The sequence below is a fragment of the Procambarus clarkii genome, chromosome 78 (assembly GCF_040958095.1).
Source record: "Procambarus clarkii isolate CNS0578487 chromosome 78, FALCON_Pclarkii_2.0, whole genome shotgun sequence".
NCBI classification, from domain to species: domain Eukaryota; kingdom Metazoa; phylum Arthropoda; class Malacostraca; order Decapoda; family Cambaridae; genus Procambarus; species Procambarus clarkii.
Window position 1 is genome coordinate 8,664,114 of NC_091227.1, and position 19,932 is coordinate 8,684,045.

The 19,932-nt window shown below is 48.9% G+C and overlaps 2 protein-coding genes across 2 annotated transcripts in view; both read right to left on the reverse strand.

Moving 5' to 3' along the window:
- LOC138357437 (mucin-2-like) overlaps window positions 1-13,594 on the reverse strand; it is a 52,880-nt gene extending 39,286 nt beyond the window's left edge. The window contains exons 1-2 of the mRNA XM_069314289.1: window positions 13,559-13,594; window positions 2,319-2,675 (exon numbers count right to left, since the gene is read on the reverse strand). Coding sequence (XP_069170390.1) covers window positions 2,319-2,675; window positions 13,559-13,594 — 393 coding nt within the window. The remainder of the gene's footprint in view (window positions 1-2,318; window positions 2,676-13,558) is intronic.
- The window catches only part of LOC123746157 (leucine-rich repeat neuronal protein 2), a 581,329-nt gene that overhangs the window by 83,459 nt on the left and 477,938 nt on the right, over window positions 1-19,932 (reverse strand). The window contains exon 4 of the mRNA XM_069314051.1: window positions 9,137-9,182. The gene's annotated coding sequence lies outside the window, so the exon portion shown is untranslated. The remainder of the gene's footprint in view (window positions 1-9,136; window positions 9,183-19,932) is intronic.

Consider the following 19,932-nt stretch of genomic DNA (forward strand, 5'->3'; position numbering starts at 1 on the left):
ATGCACGAACATGCATTTTGTAAACTAGAGTGATTATATATACTTCAGTGTAGTTATTATTGATAATATTATAGGAATGACTCAACTGACAGAAAAATGCATGACTGTAGCTGGAAATTTCGAACACGTTTTGTAAAATACATTACAAGTATATGTGCGTGTACCCGGGTGCCCCACAAGACTCCCCCGGATGCTGCAAATCGTCGTCTTCTTGGTCAAGGGTCCCAACAAACGCACCCAGAGGTGATACCCCCTTATATAATTATTATATTTTTATAAATCTAATAAAAAAGGGGGATAATTACCTATAATAAAAAGCGTGGCTGCCGTAACAGTCGCGTGACCGGTTAACATTAGCGTCACGTCGTAATCTAGTCATTACTGTTACGCCTTAACTGAGTTTTTTTTTTTTTTTTTTTTTTATTATTATTATTTTCTACCACAGACGTGGCCACACATTTACAATGCTAACCAGCATATATACATTTTCTTCTGTCCTCCATGGACAGGGTTAGAGAAGTGTTAAACATATAGTTCAAGGGTTTATTGAACACTCAACCACAGAAGGTGATTCGGTGCTTTTAAAATGCTAAGCTAACCTACATACGTAAATACATAGATACACAGATTTACGTATGCCCTACATAAAGTATTAGATGTGTCTTTTACAGTGTCATTAATGTACATTCACAAAGGTGAAATGTAATTCTGATCAGCTTCCATATATGCTTTATACCCATACATATACATACGTGACGGGTTGTATGGGCGTGATTACATAATACAGTGACGGCGTCACACGCTCCACAACACTAGGGGGGGACGGCGTCACATGCTCCACAACACTAGGGGGGGACGGCGTCACACGCTCCACAACACTAGGGGGGGACGGCGTCACATGCTCCACAACACTAGGGGGAGACGGCGTCACATGCTCCACAACACTAGGGGGGGACGGCGTCACATGCTCCACAACACTAGGGGGGGACGGCGTCACATGCTCCACAACACTAGGGGGGGACGGCGTCACACGCTCCACAACACTAGGGGGGGACGGCGTCACACGCTCCACAACACTAGGGGGGGGGACGGCGTCACATGCTCCACAACACTAGGGGGGGACGGCGTCACATGCTCCACAACACTAGGGGGGGGACGGCGTCACATGCTCCACAACACTAGGGGGGGACGGCGTCACATGCTCCACAACACTAGGGGGGACGGCGTCACATGCTCCACAACACTAGGGGGGGGGGGGGACGGCGTCACACGCTCCACAACACTAGGGGGGGACGGCGTCACATGCTCCACAACACTAGGGGGGGACGGCGTCACATGCTCCACAACACTAGGGGGGGGGGACGGCGTCAGATGCTCCACAACACTAGGGGGGGACGGCGTCACATGCTCCACAACACTAGGGGGGGACGGCGTCACATGCTCCACAACACTAGGGGGGGACGGCGTCACATGCTCCACAACACTAGGGGGAGACGGCGTCACATGCTCCACAACACTAGGGGGGGACGGCGTCACATGCTCCACAACACTAGGGGGGACGGCGTCACATGCTCCACAACACTAGGGGGGACGGCGTCACATGCTCCACAACACTAGGGGGGGACGGCGCACATGCTCCACAACACTAGGGGGGGACGGCGTCACATGCTCCACAACACTAGGGGGGACGGCGTCACACGCTCCACAACACTAGGGGGGGAGGACGGCGTCACATGCTCCACAACACTAGGGGGGGACGGCGTCACACGCTCCACAACACTAGGGGGGGAGGACGGCGTCATACGCTCCACAACACTAGGGGGGAGGACGGCGTCACACGCTCCACAACACTAGGGGGGGAGGACGGCGTCACACGCTCCACAACACTAGGGGGGGACGGCGTCACATGCTCCACAACACTAGGGGGGGACGGCGTCACATACACAACAGTCATGATTCCTACCATAATACACAGCAAACATCCGCCCTCCCCCTAACCAAGCATCCACCCTCAAATCCGGCCAAGGACAAACCAGGAATTTCAATAAAGCAGAGGAGTACGATCTACGCACATCCGGCTCCCACTGGAGACGGCAGCGGGTCCCGGCCGGCCGAACTTGGGACTCCTGGTAAAAAAAGTCTGGGATAGAAGGGACAAGGCATTGTTACTATGTCTTGATTTGTGGGAGTGTTATATGACGTGATGCAGGAAGGCCGGCACTCCTGGCGTGTCCACCCGTCCTCAACACATCGGTCAGAAGCTCTTTTAGTCCAGCAGCGGTCACAACCACCCTTGTTTATGTAGGCGCACCACTTACCATCTCACGCTTGATTACACTGAAGAGGTGGAGAGTTGGTGAGGGTAGGTGGTAGGTAGGTGGAGAGTTGGTGAGGGTCGGCGGTAGGTAGGTGGAGAGTTGGTGAGGGTAGGTGGTAGGTAGGTGGAGAGTTGGTGAGGGTAGGCGGTAGGTAGGTGGAGAGTTGGTGAGGGTAGGTGGTAGGTAGGTGGGGAGTTGGTGAGGGTAGGTGGTAGGTAGGTGGAGAGTTGGTGAGGGTAGGTGGTAGGTAGGTGGAGAGTTGGTGAGGGTAGGTGGTAGGTAGGTGGAGAGTTGGTGAGGGTAGGTGGTAGGTACAGGGCCCTTGTGACCCCGCACAAGGTCACACGGTCCCTGTACCTTGTGACCACACTGGTGTTATTCAGTCGTGTCTTATCCAGCTTCCTGTACTCACCTGTACCCTCAGGTACTACAGTCTGCGGGCGCCCACCTCCCTCACAAGAGTACACTGTATTGTAACTTGAATCATCATCATGTGTGCAGAAAGATAAGAAAGGAACACTGCAATATGCTTTCTCGCCCTTGTAATGCACTGCAGTACTGGTCCTTGCGAGGCCCTGCAGCAGGCCTATTGGCCCTTCATAACTGTTCACCTCGTCTACACTATTGTCGAAGATTTATCTTAATTTTTCACATATAAACTTACCTAATATGAATCGACTGTTGCTTGTTTATTTTTAAGCTTCCAACGCCGACCCTGCAAGATGCCAATCAACTACACATCTATTTGAATTTTCGCTAAATATCCAATCGTGAACATCCATCCAAATTTGGTATCAATTTGCACCCAAGAAACATGCATATATCGAGATGTATCCTCATATATGTATCCACATTCTCACTTGTATCTTCCCACACGCCCCAACATCCACTTGGGCTGGACGGTAGAGCGACGGTCTCGCTTCATGCAGGTCGGCGTTCTATCCCCGACCGTCCAAACGGTTGGGCACCATTCCTTCCCCCCGTCCCATCCAAATCCTTATCCTGACCCCTTCAAAGTGCTATATAGTCGTAGTGGTTTGGCATTTTCTCCTGATAGTTACCCTCCCAACATCCACACACACACACACACACACACACACACACACACACACACACACACACACACACACACACACACACACACACACAGGGCGGGACCAAAAAGCCAGAGCTCAACCCCCGCAAGCACAATTAGGTGAGTACACACACACACACACAAGCAATCCACATCACTCAGATGCATTTGCGACCTCAGTAAACTTCTAGTCATCGTGGCTTGTCGTTTTTTCTTCATAATTACCTTACCTTCATCAACAAACCTCCCTGCATACTATACAAACATCAACAAAGTTCCCTGTCCCACCGGCAAACATCAACAAACCTCACTTACAATATCCTGACCAAACAAACACTCGCTTGCAATCTGGCATCTTGAAATGAATGCATACCATTGTGTATTTGCTTGTTTGTCTGTCTGTTTTCACTATCTACAGTCCACCTCAAAAATGTAATTCCTTCCAGTTGTAATTCTAAACTCGTTTGCTTTCCCCCTCTGTGTTGTGTTAGTGCCAGGAGAGGTATAGTGCCAGGAGAGGTGTAGTGCCAGGAGAGGTATAGTGCCAGGAGAGGTGTAGTGCCAGGAGAGGTATAGTGCCAGGAGAGGTGTAGTGCCAGGAGAGGTGTAGTGCCAGGAGAGGTGTAGTGCCAGGAGAGGTGTAGTGCCAGGAGAGGTGTAGTGCCAGGAGAGGTGTAGTGCCAGGAGAGGTGTAGTGCCAGGAGAGGTGTAGTGCCAGGAGAGGTGTAGTGCCAGGAGAGGTGTAGTGCCAGGAGAGGTATAGTGCCAGGAGAGGTATAGTGCCAGGAGAGGTATAGTGCCAGGAGATGTATAGTGCCAGGAGAGGTGTAGTGCCAGGAGAGGTATAGTGCCAGGAGAGGTATAGTGCCAGGAGAGGTGTAGTGCCAGGAGAGGTATTGTCCTAGGAGAGGTGTAGTGCCAGGAGAGGTATAGTGCCAGGAGAGGTGTAGTGCCAGGAGAGGTGTAGTGCCAGGAGAGGTGTAGTGCCAGGAGAGGTGTAGTGCCAGGAGAGGTGTAGTGCCAGGAGAGGTGTAGTGCCAGGAGAGGTATAGTGCCAGGAGAGGTGTAGTGCCAGGAGAGGTGTAGTGCCAGAAGTGGTATAGTGCCAGGAGAGGTGTAGTGCCAGGAGAGGTATAGTGCCAGGAGAGGTGTAGTGCCAGGAGGTATAGTGCCAGGAGAGGTATAGTGCCAGGAGAGGTGTAGTGCCAGGAGAGGTATAGTGCCAGGAGAGGTATAGTGCCAGGAGAGGTGTAGTGCCAGGAGAGGTGTAGTGCCAGAAGTGGTATAGTGCCAGGAGAGGTGTAGTGCCAGGAGAGGTATAGTGCCAGGAGAGGTGTAGTGCCAGGAGAGGTATAGTGCCAGGAGAGGTGTAGTGCCAGGAGAGGTATAGTGCCAGGAGAGGTGTAGTGCCAGGAGAGGTATAGTGCCAGGAGAGGTATAGTGCCAGGAGAGGTGTAGTGCCAGGAGAGGTATAGTGCCAGGAGAGGTGTAGTGCCAGGAGAGGTATAGTGCCAGGAGAGGTGTAGTGCCAGGAGAGGTGTAGTGCCAGAAGTGGTATAGTGCCAGGAGAGGTGTAGTGCCAGGAGAGGTATAGTGCCAGGAGAGGTGTAGTGCCAGGAGAGGTGTAGTGCCAGGAGAGGTGTAGTGCCAGGAGAGGTGTAGTGCCAGAAGTGGTATAGTGCCAGGAGAGGTGTAGTGCCAGGAGAGGTGTAGTGCCAGGAGAGGTATAGTGCCAGGAGAGGTGTAGTGCCAGGAGAGGTATAGTGCCAGGAGAGGTGTAGTGCCAGGAGAGGTGTAGTGCCAGAAGTGGTATAGTGCCAGGAGAGGTGTAGTGCCAGGAGAGGTATAGTGCCAGGAGAGGTATAGTGCCAGGAGAGGTATAGTGCCAGGAGAGGTATAGTGCCAGGAGAGGTGTAGTGCCAGGAGAGGTGTAGTGCCAGAAGTGGTATAGTGCCAGGAGAGGTGTAGTGCCAGGAGAGGTATAATGCCAGGAGAGGTGTAGTGCCAGGAGAGGTGTAGTGCCAGGAGAGGTGTAGTGCCAGGAGAGGTGTAGTGCCAGGAGAGGTATAGTGCCAGGAGAGGTATAGTGCCAGGAGAGGTGTAGTGCCAGGAGAGGTATAATGCCAGGAGAGGTGTAGTGCCAGGAGAGGTGTAGTGCCAGGAGAGGTGTAGTGCCAGGAGAGGTGTAGTGCCAGGAGAGGTATAGTGCCAGGAGAGGTGTAGTGCCAGGAGAGGTATAGTGCCAGGAGAGGTGTAGTGCCAGGAGAGGTATAGTGCCAGGAGAGGTATAGTGCCAGGAGAGGTATAGTGCCAGGAGAGGTGTAGTGCCAGGAGAGGTGTAGTGCCAGAAGTGGTATAGTGCCAGGAGAGGTGTAGTGCCAGGAGAGGTATAATGCCAGGAGAGGTGTAGTGCCAGGAGAGGTGTAGTGCCAGGAGAGGTGTAGTGCCAGGAGAGGTGTAGTGCCAGGAGAGGTATAGTGCCAGGAGAGGTGTAGTGCCAGGAGAGGTATAGTGCCAGGAGAGGTGTAGTGCCAGGAGAGGTATAGTGCCAGGAGAGGTGTAGTGCCAGGAGAGGTATAGTGCCAGGAGAGGTATAGTGCCAGGAGAGGTATAGTGCCAGGAGAGGTATAGTGCCAGGAGAGGTGTAGTGCCAGGAGAGGTGTAGTGCCAGAAGTGGTATAGTGCCAGGAGAGGTGTAGTGCCAGGAGAGGTATAATGCCAGGAGAGGTGTAGTGCCAGGAGAGGTGTAGTGCCAGGAGAGGTGTAGTGCCAGGAGAGGTGTAGTGCCAGGAGAGGTGTAGTGCCAGGAGAGGTGTAGTGCCAGGAGAGGTATAGTGCCAGGAGAGGTGTAGTGCCAGGAGAGGTATAGTGCCAGGAGAGGTATAGTGCCAGGAGAGGTATAGTGCCAGGAGAGGTGTAGTGCCAGGAGAGGTGTAGTGCCAGGAGAGGTATAGTGCCAGGAGAGGTGTAGTGCCAGGAGAGGTATAGTGCCAGGAGAGGTGTAGTGCCAGGAGAGGTATAGTGCCAGGAGAGGTGTAGTGCCAGGAGAGGTGTAGTGCCAGGAGAGGTGTAGTGCCAGGAGAGGTATAGTGCCAGGAGAGGTGTAGTGCCAGGAGAGGTGTAGTGCCAGGAGAGGTATAGTGCCAGGAGAGGTGTAGTGCCAGGAGAGGTATAGTGCCAGGAGAGGTGTAGTGCCAGGAGAGGTGTAGTGCCAGGAGAGGTATAGTGCCAGGAGAGGTATAGTGCCAGGAGAGGTATAGTGCCAGGAGAGGTATAGTGCCAGGAGAGGTATAGTGCCAGGAGAGGTATAGTGCCAGGAGAGGTGTAGTGCCAGGAGAGGTGTAGTGCCAGGAGAGGTGTAGTGCCAGGAGAGGTGTAGTGCCAGGAGAGGTATAGTGCCAGGAGAGGTATAGTGCCAGGAGAGGTGTAGTGCCAGGAGAGGTGTAGTGTCAGGAGAGGTATAGTGCCAGGAGAGGTATAGTGCCAGGAGAGGTATAGTGCCAGGAGAGGTGTAGTGTCAGGAGAGGTATAGTGCCAGGAGAGGTATAGTGCCAGGAGAGGTATAGTGCCAGGACAGATGTATAACTTGTGTGGTGCTGTTCTGTTAAGGTACGGGGTGGTAGTGTTGTACTGTACTAAGGCAGGGTATTGATGTGGTGTAGTGGTATCACTAGTATCGTGTGGTAATGATGTCACTGGCATGGTAGCGTGTGTAGTGGCAGGGCGTGGTAGCGTGTGTAGTGGCAGGGCGTGGTAGCGTGTGTAGTGGCAGGGCGTGGTAGCGTGTGTAGTGGCAGGGCGTGGTAGCGTGTGTAGTGGCAGGGCGTGGTAGCGTGTGTAGTGGCAGGGCGTGGTAGGGTGGGGTAGTTGTATTATAGGGACGTGCCGGACCAACCAGTCTGTAGTGGAGATGTGGGGCCTGCGGGCAGCTTAAAGCAACAGCCTGTTGAACCAAGTTATCACAAGTCGAGCCTGGCTTCAGGGCGGGCTCGGGGAATAGAGGAACTCCCAGAACCCTCTCCAGGTACAGACGTCAGCGGAGAGAGAGGCGCAGTCGCCTGCTGTACCCAACTCTGACAATCTCTCACATAATTCTCATCGCGTTGGGACAATAAAATCAAGCCAGGATATAAACAATGGCCGCTGGCAGGGAATATGTGCGCGCGCACAACCAGTTCATGTTATCAACGCATCTGACGTACCAACTTGAGTGAAGCAAGTTACCGGAGGTGGGGACATCACCAGCTAGAGGTTGGGACATCACCACCTACAGGTGGGGATATCACCACCTACAGGTGGGGACATCACCACCTACAGGTGGGGACATCACCAGCTAGAGGTTGGGACATCACCACCTACAGGTGGGGATATCACCACCTACAGGTGGGGACATCACCACCTACAGGTGGGGACATCACCAGCTAGATGGTGCAGTGTCCTAGACGTCATGTGACCACGATTCCCTTTGTACTGCTCCTAGCGTTTTTAATCAACTGATTCCCCCCTCCTCTCTCTGTGCCTCTCCCAACACCATACAAAATATTTACTAAATAAATGCTAATTACATAACGCTATATTTTTCTCATTTGATGTAAAATTATGAATAATTTTTGTAAACACTGGGCGGCGTTGCATGGAGTCCATCCAAGAGAACAAGTCTTTGTACACACATGTTAAGTAATCATGAAGTATAACTCCATTATTAATACCTTCACGTGGATGTTGTCCTCCAGGTGGTGTACGCCGTCAGTATATGCCAATGATATATTTTGTTATAAGCTGTATTTTATATTATAAATATGCCTGGTGATGTGAGAGTATGTACACCCGTAATATATTTACATTCGTTGGTGTGTGTTTCCTCCTTGCTGTTAGCTCTTGGGCCCCGCCTTCCTAACCGTCAGGTGTCTGATGTACTGACTCCAGACCTACTTTCTCTTATCACATTTACTACTTATATTTCTATCTAAATATCTGATACACATATATACACACACACACACACACACAGGATACAGTCCGTACAACTAACTCCCAGATACCTATTTACTGCTAGGTGAACATAGGCGTCAGGTGAAAAACTGATGCCGATGTCCTCTTGTATTTCCTCGTGAACAAATCTGCTTACCCTGTCCCCATAGCTTAGATGGCTTCGTGTGACACAAGCCGTGCTACGAACTAGTTATTTTTCAAACATTTCGTACTTGACGATGAGCGGATAACCATAACCATATGACGGGTGTAGTGTGACGCACTCACACCCGCAGGTATTTACCCACCGCAGCCTCCACCACGCCTCCTTCCTCCTAGGTGCTACCGTCCCCTCGGTCCAACTACCATCACTTCTCCTCCTTCACTTAAGATCACCATCGCGGCTGCCTGGAAATCGTTTGGGCACTTACTGGATTACTCGTTCCTCTCTTTTGGCCTCTTCTTCCTTTTCCCCACTACCATGGCCTCTCCTTCCCCTGGCATCTCCCTGGCCTCCCCCCCCCTTCCTTTGCCACTCTCAGCCCTCTCCCTCTACCCCCTTACCACCACCACTGTCAAGGAACTCGTTACAAAACGCTAATTGCAATACAAAACTTTATCCCCCAACATAACCTGGTTTAGGCGGGGAGCGGCGGTAAGACACCAGGTAAATGCCACTTTTATTTCATTCCGCGATGAGAATCCCAACACACACACACACACACACACACACACACACACACACAAAGGGAGGTGAGGGTAGAGTACTTACAGTGGGTGGTGAAGCAGCACCCTGGCTACAGCGTCCACGCCCTCACCTGCAGGAGACCAGAGGGTGTTAGGCTTGTTGGGGAGGAGAGGGGGCATAATATACATAACAGAAGGAGTATGCATCATACATGAGTGTACGACATAAGGTCGCAATACGCCCTACAATCACCAATATATTAAAACAGTATTGTGTATCACGTAGGAGCAAAGTGTACAATATACACGAGTATACAGTTACAAAAGTAGTGTGTATAACATACAGAAGTGTCTATACAACATACACGGGGCCAGGGCGTATGCACCACACGGGTTAGGAATTATGCAACTGAAAACAAGAGGGGGGAAGCTGTTCTCTTGCATAAGCTACAGTGTTACATTACCCAACGACTGAATGACATGTTAGCCAATGGATGGGGTTTATGACCAGTGTATAGGGATTTGCAAGTGTATTGGGATTATGACGAGAGGATGGGGGTTATGACCAATGGACGGGGTTATGACCAGTGGATGGTGTTACAGAGCCCTAAAAGGCCTATAATATCTCCCCAGCCTATCGAGCCACACCTGTACGCTGTAGTCACACCTGTATGCTGTAGTCACACCTGTATGCTGTAGTCACACCTGTATGTGACTATATCTCAGCGTCTCCGTCTGGTATAGAACAGGGTGTCCTCTTAAATGTATGTACTTAAACACACACAGAGATCACACTAACGTGATGCATCAAATGAACAAATGTGGATTTGTTCATTTGATGCATCACGTTAGTGTGATCTCTGTGTGTGATGATGTAAGGGCGAAGAGGGAGAACGGCCTGTTGACATAGCTCGGGTGCAGGGGGGGGGGGAGGTTGTGTAAAAGCCTGGTTTGTGCCTCGGAGAGGCTACGGGATCCAGTAAGTTCAGTAGAACTTCGGTTTCAACCCTTTTAACCCTGTCGTAGCTCAGTCGATTAAGGCAGTGTCTGGGATGCTCCCGGACGCAGGTTCGAATCCTCGTCACGGCCCTTGTGGATTTGTTCATATGTACTTTTAAACATTCTTTTACGACAGTCTGTTTCCTAGATTAATGTCGTTCACTTCAAGTAGAGCAAAGGGATCGGAAATGCCAGAGTTCAAATCACCAATAGGATGCTACCTGAATCAATCGACCAATGAACGAACGACACTCGAGATATCTGGACGAATAAGAATCAGGAAAGGTTCTGCGACTACTACCATACAGAGACGACGTGAGCTCAGACACACTGTAATCAGAACCCCTTACCCTAAAGGACACACTTAAGTATCGCAATGCACGTCATTGGCCCACCTGCTTGATGGGGTTCTGGGAGTTGTTTTACTCCCCAAGCCCGCTTGGCCTTGACTTGTGACAGCTTGGTCCAACAGGCTGTTGTTGGGAGTTGCCCGCAGTGGATATCCCCTTCTCAGCCCGGTTAGTCCGGCACTTTCTTGAAGAAAACTATCTAGTTTTCTCTTGAAGATGTCTAAGGTTGTTCCGGCAATATTTCGCAACATCCCCCGCTTTAGACAATATTGAGCCCGCATAATGGGATCAAGACTGTGCCCCTGGACTCCCAAAGGACACACTACCTGGGGCTCCCAGAGACGCAGGTCCAATCCCATTGCAGTCATAATATTTTGTCATAAATACCCCAGCTTGTGAGTCACTGTGCATTTTGCACATGCGAGAAACACGAGATAACAGCAGCATCCCGAGCCACACAATATGGCACACACTAGGGGGGGTCTCCCACTCCATAACAAAGTCACTTCTCAATAGGTTAAAACTATCGTAAATGCACTAATATATATCATCAAGGTAACCAGTAATTGATTCAATATCTTAAGTCAAAGTAAGACTGAGGAAATGATAAATTGGAATCAACAAACCCGGTTCGGGGCAAATGGCTATTGATCAGAATTAATCACGTCTTGGCCAGTTAAACAAACTGCTATACTTGATGACCAAACCACACGTCAGAAGATGGAGAATAAGCGACGTTCTGCTTGTTTGCATACATGATTGTTGATGTGAAGATCTTCATTCACTATACAAGTAAACAATTTCACCAAACACACACCGAAACTACGACGTTGCTACAACGTTCGAACAAGTTTTAACACTTCCTAACCAGTTATAACAACCAATATAGCAAGTTGTAACAACGTTCTAATACGTCATAAACACGTTAAGCCAAGATGTAACAACTTTATTACAAGTTGTAACAAGCGGAAAATAGAGACAGTTTCGGTTTGTGTTTCCAGGGATTTCACCAGTGAAGAAATCCACAAGGGCCCTGATGAAGGTTCGAAGCTTGATTAAGGCCCTTGTGGAGTTGTTCATTTGATATATCAGGCTATTGTGATTTGTGTGTGTAATTTCACCGGTGTTTTCATCTACCTTCGAGTTAATATATTCAGAATCGCATTTTACGGACTATCAGAGGCTACCGGCCATTGACATTCATGAACAAATGAACGGATTTGTTCATTGATACATCACGTTAATGTGATTTCTCTGTGTATTGACATTCATGTTTAAATACAGGAGCCTACAGGGACTCATCACTGACTGTATTTGTGCCAGACTCTACATTGTAACCTTAATCTCCTTTCATGATATCCTGCAATCCCCTTATGTGTAATCCTCCTCTTGTTTCATTATACTGTAACCTGTTAGTGTAATCCTTCCCTTGTGCCATCATATTGTGTAATCCGCTTTAGTGTAATCCCCTCCACTGTAATCCTACTTTAACCTAATCCCTGACTCTCAACATCGATACATAGTATTACATATTAGTAATTCATTTTGTTCCGCGCTAACAAACATTATTCAAATACAAAATAATCGGTTTAAGATAAAAGGTTTTTTCTGTAACTCCTGACCAATAATTGTTATGAATATGTCGAGTATTTACTGTGAATAATCCGTTATTCATTAAGAATAAACAAAGGGGGAGATTTGTTAAATATCGCCTACAGCACCTACGTCAAGCTGGCCAGGAATATTACCAGCAAGTGATCTGGATAGTGGATGGGTAGACAGATAGTTGGATAGAAGTATGGATGAGTTGGCGGACAGATGGATGAATGGACGTAATCATGACCAAGAGCAGAAAAAATAATCACAACGATCCCCCACATTCCCACCTATGACAAGTATCCCCACACCTTCCCTACCCATCACAACTATCCCCCCACACCTTCCCTACCCATCACAACTATCCCCCCACCACCCCCCCACACCTTCCCTACCCATCACAACTATCCCCCCACCACCCCCCACACCTTCCCTACCCATCACAACTATCCCCCCACCACCCCCCCACACCTTCCCTACCCATCACAACTATCCCCCCACCACCCCCCACACCTTCCCTACCCATCACAACTATCCCCCCACCACCCCCCACACCTTCCCTACCCATCACAACTATCCCCCCACCACCCCCCCACACCTTCCCTACCCATCACAACTATCCCCCCACCACCCCTCACACCTTCCCTACCCATCACAACTATCCCCCCACCACCCCCCACACCTTCCCTACCCATCACAACTATCCCCCCACCACCCCCCACATCTTCCCTACCCATCACAACTATCCCCCCACCACCCCCCACACCTTCCCTACCCATCACAACTATCCCCCCACCACCCCCCACACCTTCCCTACCCATCACAACTATCCCCCCACCACCCCCCACATCTTCCCTACCCATCACAACTATCCCCCCACCACCCCCCACACCTTCCCTACCCATCACAACTATCCCCCCACCACCCCCCACATCTTCCCTACCCATCACAACTATCCCCCCACCACCCCCCACACCTTCCCTACCCATCACAACTATCCCCCACCACCCCCCACACCTTCCCTACCCATCACAACTATCCCCCCACCACCCCCCACACCTTCCCTACTCATCACAACTATCCCCCCGCACCTTCCCCCCACCACCTTTCCCTCAACTCCTGCGTTCACAGATTGTGACATTTCAACAGCTTGGCTCCTTTCTCGCGGATACAATACCGACTTGTAAGTCAATCCCGCAACAATGCTAACGGGTCCTACACACTACCCACCCAATCCCTCCCCTCAACCCACCTACTTCCTACCTCAACCCACTTGCTCAATCCACCCACCCTCTCTCAGTCCACCCTCGTACCCATCTCACCTCTCACAATATACAAACTCATCTAAATGTTCCCGCACACATTATGGAAGACTTTATTATACTCTAAACAATGTTAAAATTGTCACACTAACGTTCACAAGACCGAGTTTTACTGATCAAGTAATAATAGTGCAAGCGCCTAAAGTTTCTCAACACGAAAGGACAATATTATAACCAGAGTCCGGTGTGATGGAGGCTGTCAGTGGACATGAACGGTCCTTAATAACCTCCACAACTGACCAATTCAACAATGACTGGAGACTGTTCAATCTCCATGTACTCTTATCCGTCCTATGTGGCCGCCTCTTCCTCAAGCCTGCCTTCTTTTTCATGCCACCTTATTCAACGCTGCCCTCTCTCTGCTTGATTCTCGAATATTGCTCAAGTGGTATGCGGAAGTGCGTTTCCTGATGGAATTTGGACTCTGCTCGGGTAAGCGTACAGCTCAAGCAAAGTCCGAGTACACTGTAAGAGTCAGCAAGTCCACTGCGGGCTCACCATAGCCCGTGGTACTTGGAACTTTTGTTTTCAGTAGCTGAATGTAAAAAACAGCTCTAAGAGTTCAGCGCGGAAAGTCACCGACGCCAACAGACAGTTGGCGTTTTTTTCAGTGTCAGAGTAGTTAATAAATGGAATGCATTAGGCAGTGATGTGGTGGAGGCTGACTCCATACACAGTTTCAAATGTAGATATGATAGAGCCCAATAGGCTCAGGAATCTGTACACCAGTTGATTGACAGTTGAGAGGCGGGACCAAAGAGCCAAAGCTCAACCCCCGCAAGCACAATTAGGTGAATTTAGGTAAGTACACTCGATTCATTTATTTTGTTTCGGAAGGCGAGTGCCGTGGCCCGTAAGACCCAACCGTACAGCTAAGCAAGAGAATCTGAAAGTTTGTCATATTACAGTTGACGTCCCTCTCACTCACATCTAGAACAAAATCTGTATGATTACGGGTAAATTTGTTCCAGACATTTCGCCCGTTGTTCACCTCCATGGTTCTGTTGTGGTAGATCCGTTGTTGTCGCAAACTAACTCGGTTCACATGTTCCAACAATTACCTCTCGTATTCACCTTTCTCCTACTTTCTTTACTCATAAACCTGTTATTGAACCCTGTCCCTTAAACTTTAGCACCCACTAACAGCTCCCCTATAAAGACCTTTTCTTTCCGAACTCCAGTCTGCCCAACCCTCTGCACTTCTACGGCGGCGGCCTCTCACGGTATTCATTATGAGACTCTCAGTCATCTCCACCATTGCACTTTTCAGGATTTGCCGAATATAAACGTAATTGTTCTACTCAAGGGACTGTCCCTAAGGATTTTCGCCCCATTGCCCTAACGAGTTGAATCTGAAAACTTTTCAAACGTATGCTCAGTGGACGTCTGAGGTGGTTCTTAAAACACTGTCACCATCTCCCCCCCCCTTCTCAATTTGGCTTTCGCAAGTATTATAGCATAACGGATGTTTTAGTCTACTTAAAGGTCTTAAATTCATAATGCCTTGGCTGGGAACACCTCCGTTGGTGCAGTTCTTTTTGACTTGGAAAAAGGCGTATGACTCCACCTGGAGATACAATATTTGTTCTAACTACGCTCTTCTGGCCTTCGTGGCCATTTCCCGCTCTTCCTTTTTAGTCATTCATTTAATGTGTGACTTCGTACCACTTTTCCTGACTCCTTTCGACAATATGAAGGTGTTACTCCGGGTAGTGTTCTGAGCACTACTCTTTTCTCAGTTCCCTGAACGGTCTTCCTTCTGGTATTTGTTCAGCCCTCTATATTGTTGATCTTGCTCTCTCTCTCTCTCTAGTCGGGGTGATGACTTTCCTCCGACGACAACTGCAACTTGCAACTGATGCCGTGTCGTCCCTGGCATCTGGCTTCAAGTTCTCTACAACTGAAACTTGTGGTATGACTTTTACCGAGAAGCAGGTCGTTCTTCATCCAGCGTTGTCGCTTTATGGTAGTCCCTTTACGTATACAGATTCTGCTAAACTTTTGGGGTAGATGTTTGTCTCCTGTTTGTCTTGGTCACTTCATATATCTTACCTCCGAGTTGATTGCTTCAAGCTCCATACCTTAATCTTGTTCCAAACTTCCTGAGGAGCTGATAGACGCACACTCCTTTATCTGCAATCCTCTCTCATTCTCCCTTAACTCGATTATGGCTGTCCCGTCTACTCCTCCGTCTCTCTTTCGACTCTTCGTACGTTATAATTGAACTATCCTAAAGTTAGAATTCATTTTCGAATCTAATTTTAAAGTTGTGGATGGAACTGGCTTCTATCAGGATGCATGACTGGACGTACAAAATAGCCCCATTGAGAAGCAGAGGTACAATAGATACACTGAGAGATAACTCTATCAACATCAGAGGCCCGAGACTGTTCAACACGCTTCCACTACACACAAAGGGCATAACTGGCCGACCCCTCACAGTGTTCAAGAGAGAACTTGATAAACACCTCCAAAGAATACCTGATAAACCACGCTGTGACTCGTACGTCAGGCTGCGAGCAGCCGCGTCCAACAGCCTGGTTGACCAGTCCAGCATCGAAGAGGCCTGGTCGACGACCGGGTCGCGGGGTCGCTAAGCCCCGAAATCACCTCAAGGTAACCTCAAGGCTACACATCGAGGGCATCACTGGCTGGCCTCCTACGGTGTTCGAGAGAGAACTCGATATACACCTACAAAGGATACCTGTTCAACTAGGCTGTGACTCTTAAGTCAGGCTGCGAGCAGCCGCGTCCAACAGCCTGCTTGACTAGACCACAAACAAGGATGCCTGTCCAGAGGCCGGGCCGCGGGGACGTTGAACCTGGGAATTAGCGTATGGTAGAGAACCAGGGCATTCCACTTGTTAACCACCGGTACAGGGTACGAGTATTTCCTTACATATGATCTACTCATTAGGATTTCCAGCTTCCACATATATCCTCTTGTTCCACATTCTCCATTTAAAGAGGCTACGATATCATGACAAAATTTCGCCGTAATGACAGAGTACAAGAGTAATGGAATGATTTTGGAAAGTGAAACAAGGAAATGTTCCCTGTTATAAAGTACAGGGGCCCCTGATGTCTCATTTACTGCATACAATAACCTCTCCGTGCAATATAGTTGCCCCTCACCTCCCCTAGTCCAGCACACTTTCTCTCCCGCTCCCCTAGACCACTCTACCCAAACACAATATCCTTACCATTACTACTTTTCCCTGACCTGCTTCCTGCATCACTCTCTCCTCTCCTGTCACACAATATCCTCCTCCCCACAAATCACTTAAATTTTTATATGAAAATACAAACACACGCACGCACACGCACACGCACACACACACACACACACACACACACACACACAGTGGAAGAAAGAGCAGCACAGATTGTAATTATACATGCACACTACACTGAGCCACAAAGTCACAGTTTATCTTAAATTGGTTAATCAACCCTTGCAACAACTTACCTAAACAAGCAATTGAGAGCATTAGTAAATATGTTTTATTGACTAGACTAAGTATTTTCTGCAACCCCCTCGCCTTATGCTGTAATACAGTGAGCTGCCTATAGACTCATACATCACCATCACCAGCGTCACCTGCACCACCAGCAACACCACCACCACCAGCAACACCATCACCAACACAACCACCATCATCCACACCCCCGCCAGCACCCAGCAACTGATAGCCACTTGCACCAGTGACACTTCTCAATTAGTCGTTTTTGACCCTGGCCGACACGGGCAGGGACACGGGCGGGGACAGGCACCCAAAATCCCGTGCAACAGTGGCACAAATTCCCCCAGTTTTCCGCCCTGGGCCATATCCTTCATAATTCCCTCGCGCTGTTATACTCTCTCCGTGTCAAAAAAAAATACCTCTCACTCAGTCCTCACCTTCTCCCTTAATCCTCCCCGTTCCATCACAAATACCTGGTCCCCGAACACACACACACAAAAAATCCCTTTCCCATCACTTCCCTGCTCTCAGCTTCCCCAACACAATTTGGAGCAGGGAATCCATGGGTCGCCCTAGGGAAGGAGGGGAGACGAGCCCTCCCCTCTTTTCCCGCCACCGGCCCTCTTTTTCCCCCGCCAATCAAGCGTAATAACGCCTAGTCCTGGCCATGGCAGGGGAAAAGCAATAAGAAACGGGAAGAAATTCTAATAGGGTTGAGTATCTGCAATTTGCATCAAACTACCTTTAGTCGAGGGCCCTCGAAACGACAGAGATACGGAAGAGGTGAAGTGAATTGGGAGAGCCCATTGAGGTCTTGGCCCCGCCCTCCTCGGTATCTATAATTGGGATCAGAATCTCCCGCCAAAACTTGCCGACTAATCGAGCCATCTCCAATCACGCCCCTCCGCGACACCTACCTGAGAAAATCGCTGCAAGTGGCGGGGAAGGACTTAACGAGTAGAGCACGAGCGATAGAGAGAAATAGATACGGAGTGAGAAAGAGAGGGGTGGGGAGGAAGGCACAGAAAGGAGAGGAGAGAGAGAGAGATAGAGAAGGAAGTAGTGAAGGGGGAGGGAGGTAGAGGAGCGGGAAGGGAAGCAAAATGATGTACGTAGAAGTTTACCTCGAGTGGGTTCTGGGAGTTCTACTACTCCCGAAGCCCGTCCTGGGGGTTACCTTGACTTGTGATAACTTGGTTCAACAGGCTGTTGCTCGGAGCGGCCCGTAGCCCCACATATCCACTATAGCCCAATTGGTCCGGCACTTCTGGCAGACAAATGTCTAAGTTTTTCTTGAAGTGCACTCATTGTTCCGGCAAGTTTTTCTTATACTTGGCGGGAGGATATTGAACAGCCGTGGATCTCTAATGTTCATAAGTGTTCACATTGTACCTATGGCACCTCTACTCTTCACATGGCACTCCATTATCTTCCATGTATATAATATGTGATGCCTCTCGTCTCCTTTCCAGAGAGTACATTTTGAGAGCTCTGAGCCCGCTCCTGTGCCAGATAAATCCACTACGGGCTCACCATAGCCCGTGCTGCTTGAAACCTTTGTTCCGAGTTGCTGAATCTACAACAACAGTGTTGGAGAGCCAGCTGATACAATCAGCAGCTGGAAGCACCCTTACAGTGGAGACGCATTAGGTTGACAGTCTGTCTCACATGCAGTAAGAAAACACCCAAAATGGCATCCAACATGGCTTACTCAGAAATCCTTTGAAGTTTGAGACGAGGCTATCTCACACATACCAAGGGCGAGATAGCCCGTACCAACGAAAATTCTGAAGACTGAGGATTTTAGGTCTCATGATAAATTAAAATCAAACTGTAATGGTAATCAAATTAAAAATTAAACAACATGGTATTAAAGTCCTATTAGATATTGTACGCCCAAATACATTTCTTAATAACAAAGGAAGAAGATAGATCACTGGTGCAAGTAAAGAGAGCAAAATAAAGGGTGTCCGGCTCTGCATCATCATCATCATCATCATCAACAGCAATCATTGTCACATGTGGTATTTCAATGATGAACTTGTACCGGTTCTCTTAATGATGGGGCAACGTTGCCAGTGAAGCGGCAATAGTTCATGCATTACAGAGACGCGGTTCAGAAATAACAGACAGACGAATTAGATTGAACTCCACTGATGATGTGGAGTTCATGAGCTTTTATACACAAAGCTCCCCCGGATGGTACATATCCTTTTTTTGGAGGCCAAGGGTCCCTACAAACGCAACCAAAGGTGGTCCCCCACCTATCTATCTATCTATATATATATATATATATATATATATATATATATATATATATATATATATATATATATAACTAGAGAAAATAGGTGGGTGGAAAAGAAGATCTTCTTCCGTATCAGTATGGAGGAAGGAAGGGTGGAGGGGAGGGTGAATAATTTTAGTATTAAGTAACCTCTGATTCAATTCTCCTCCAGCCGGCAACGCCCACAGGAAGGCCTTAAGCAAGAACAGAATCAAAGGAAAAGATAAATTGCTTATAATTGTGATCCATTTTGATGCATAACCTCATCTGCATTATAATGAAGTGGGTCGTCTGCAAGAGCTGGTCTGGGTACCTCCCTCAGGTCATCTCTGGTAAACACAACCAGGTTAAAACTGTTTACAAAGAGAGGGAGGGAGAGGGGCATAGGGTAGGAAAGGGGGGGGGGAAGGGAGATTGGAGAGGGGGTGGGAGGGGAAGTGAGAAGCTAAGGAGCCGAGATTCCCTTCAACCTATCTGCTTACACGACTCGTCAACGTTGGTGCTAACAGGAATTATCAGCATCAACACATTGTTGTAACCTTAACAAAGAAATAAGTATCCGCCAGATGTTTCCAGTTTTTATCCAGGGTATAAAAACACGCAAATCCAACAAAGTTCATTTTATAGATGGTTTCCTTCATGAGGCAAATGCAGTGTTTGCAGCCCTAACGGAAACTCACACAAAGGACTACCTTGATGGTGAAATATGGATCCCAGAATACAATCTCTTCAGATGTGATAGGAAACACCGGCTTCAGGGTGGGGTCAGCCTCTACATCAAAGACACACTCATCTGTACTGAGCTGCTAAACACCTCAAATGATATGGTGGAAGTGCTGATAGTCAAAATAGAGATCCTAAAT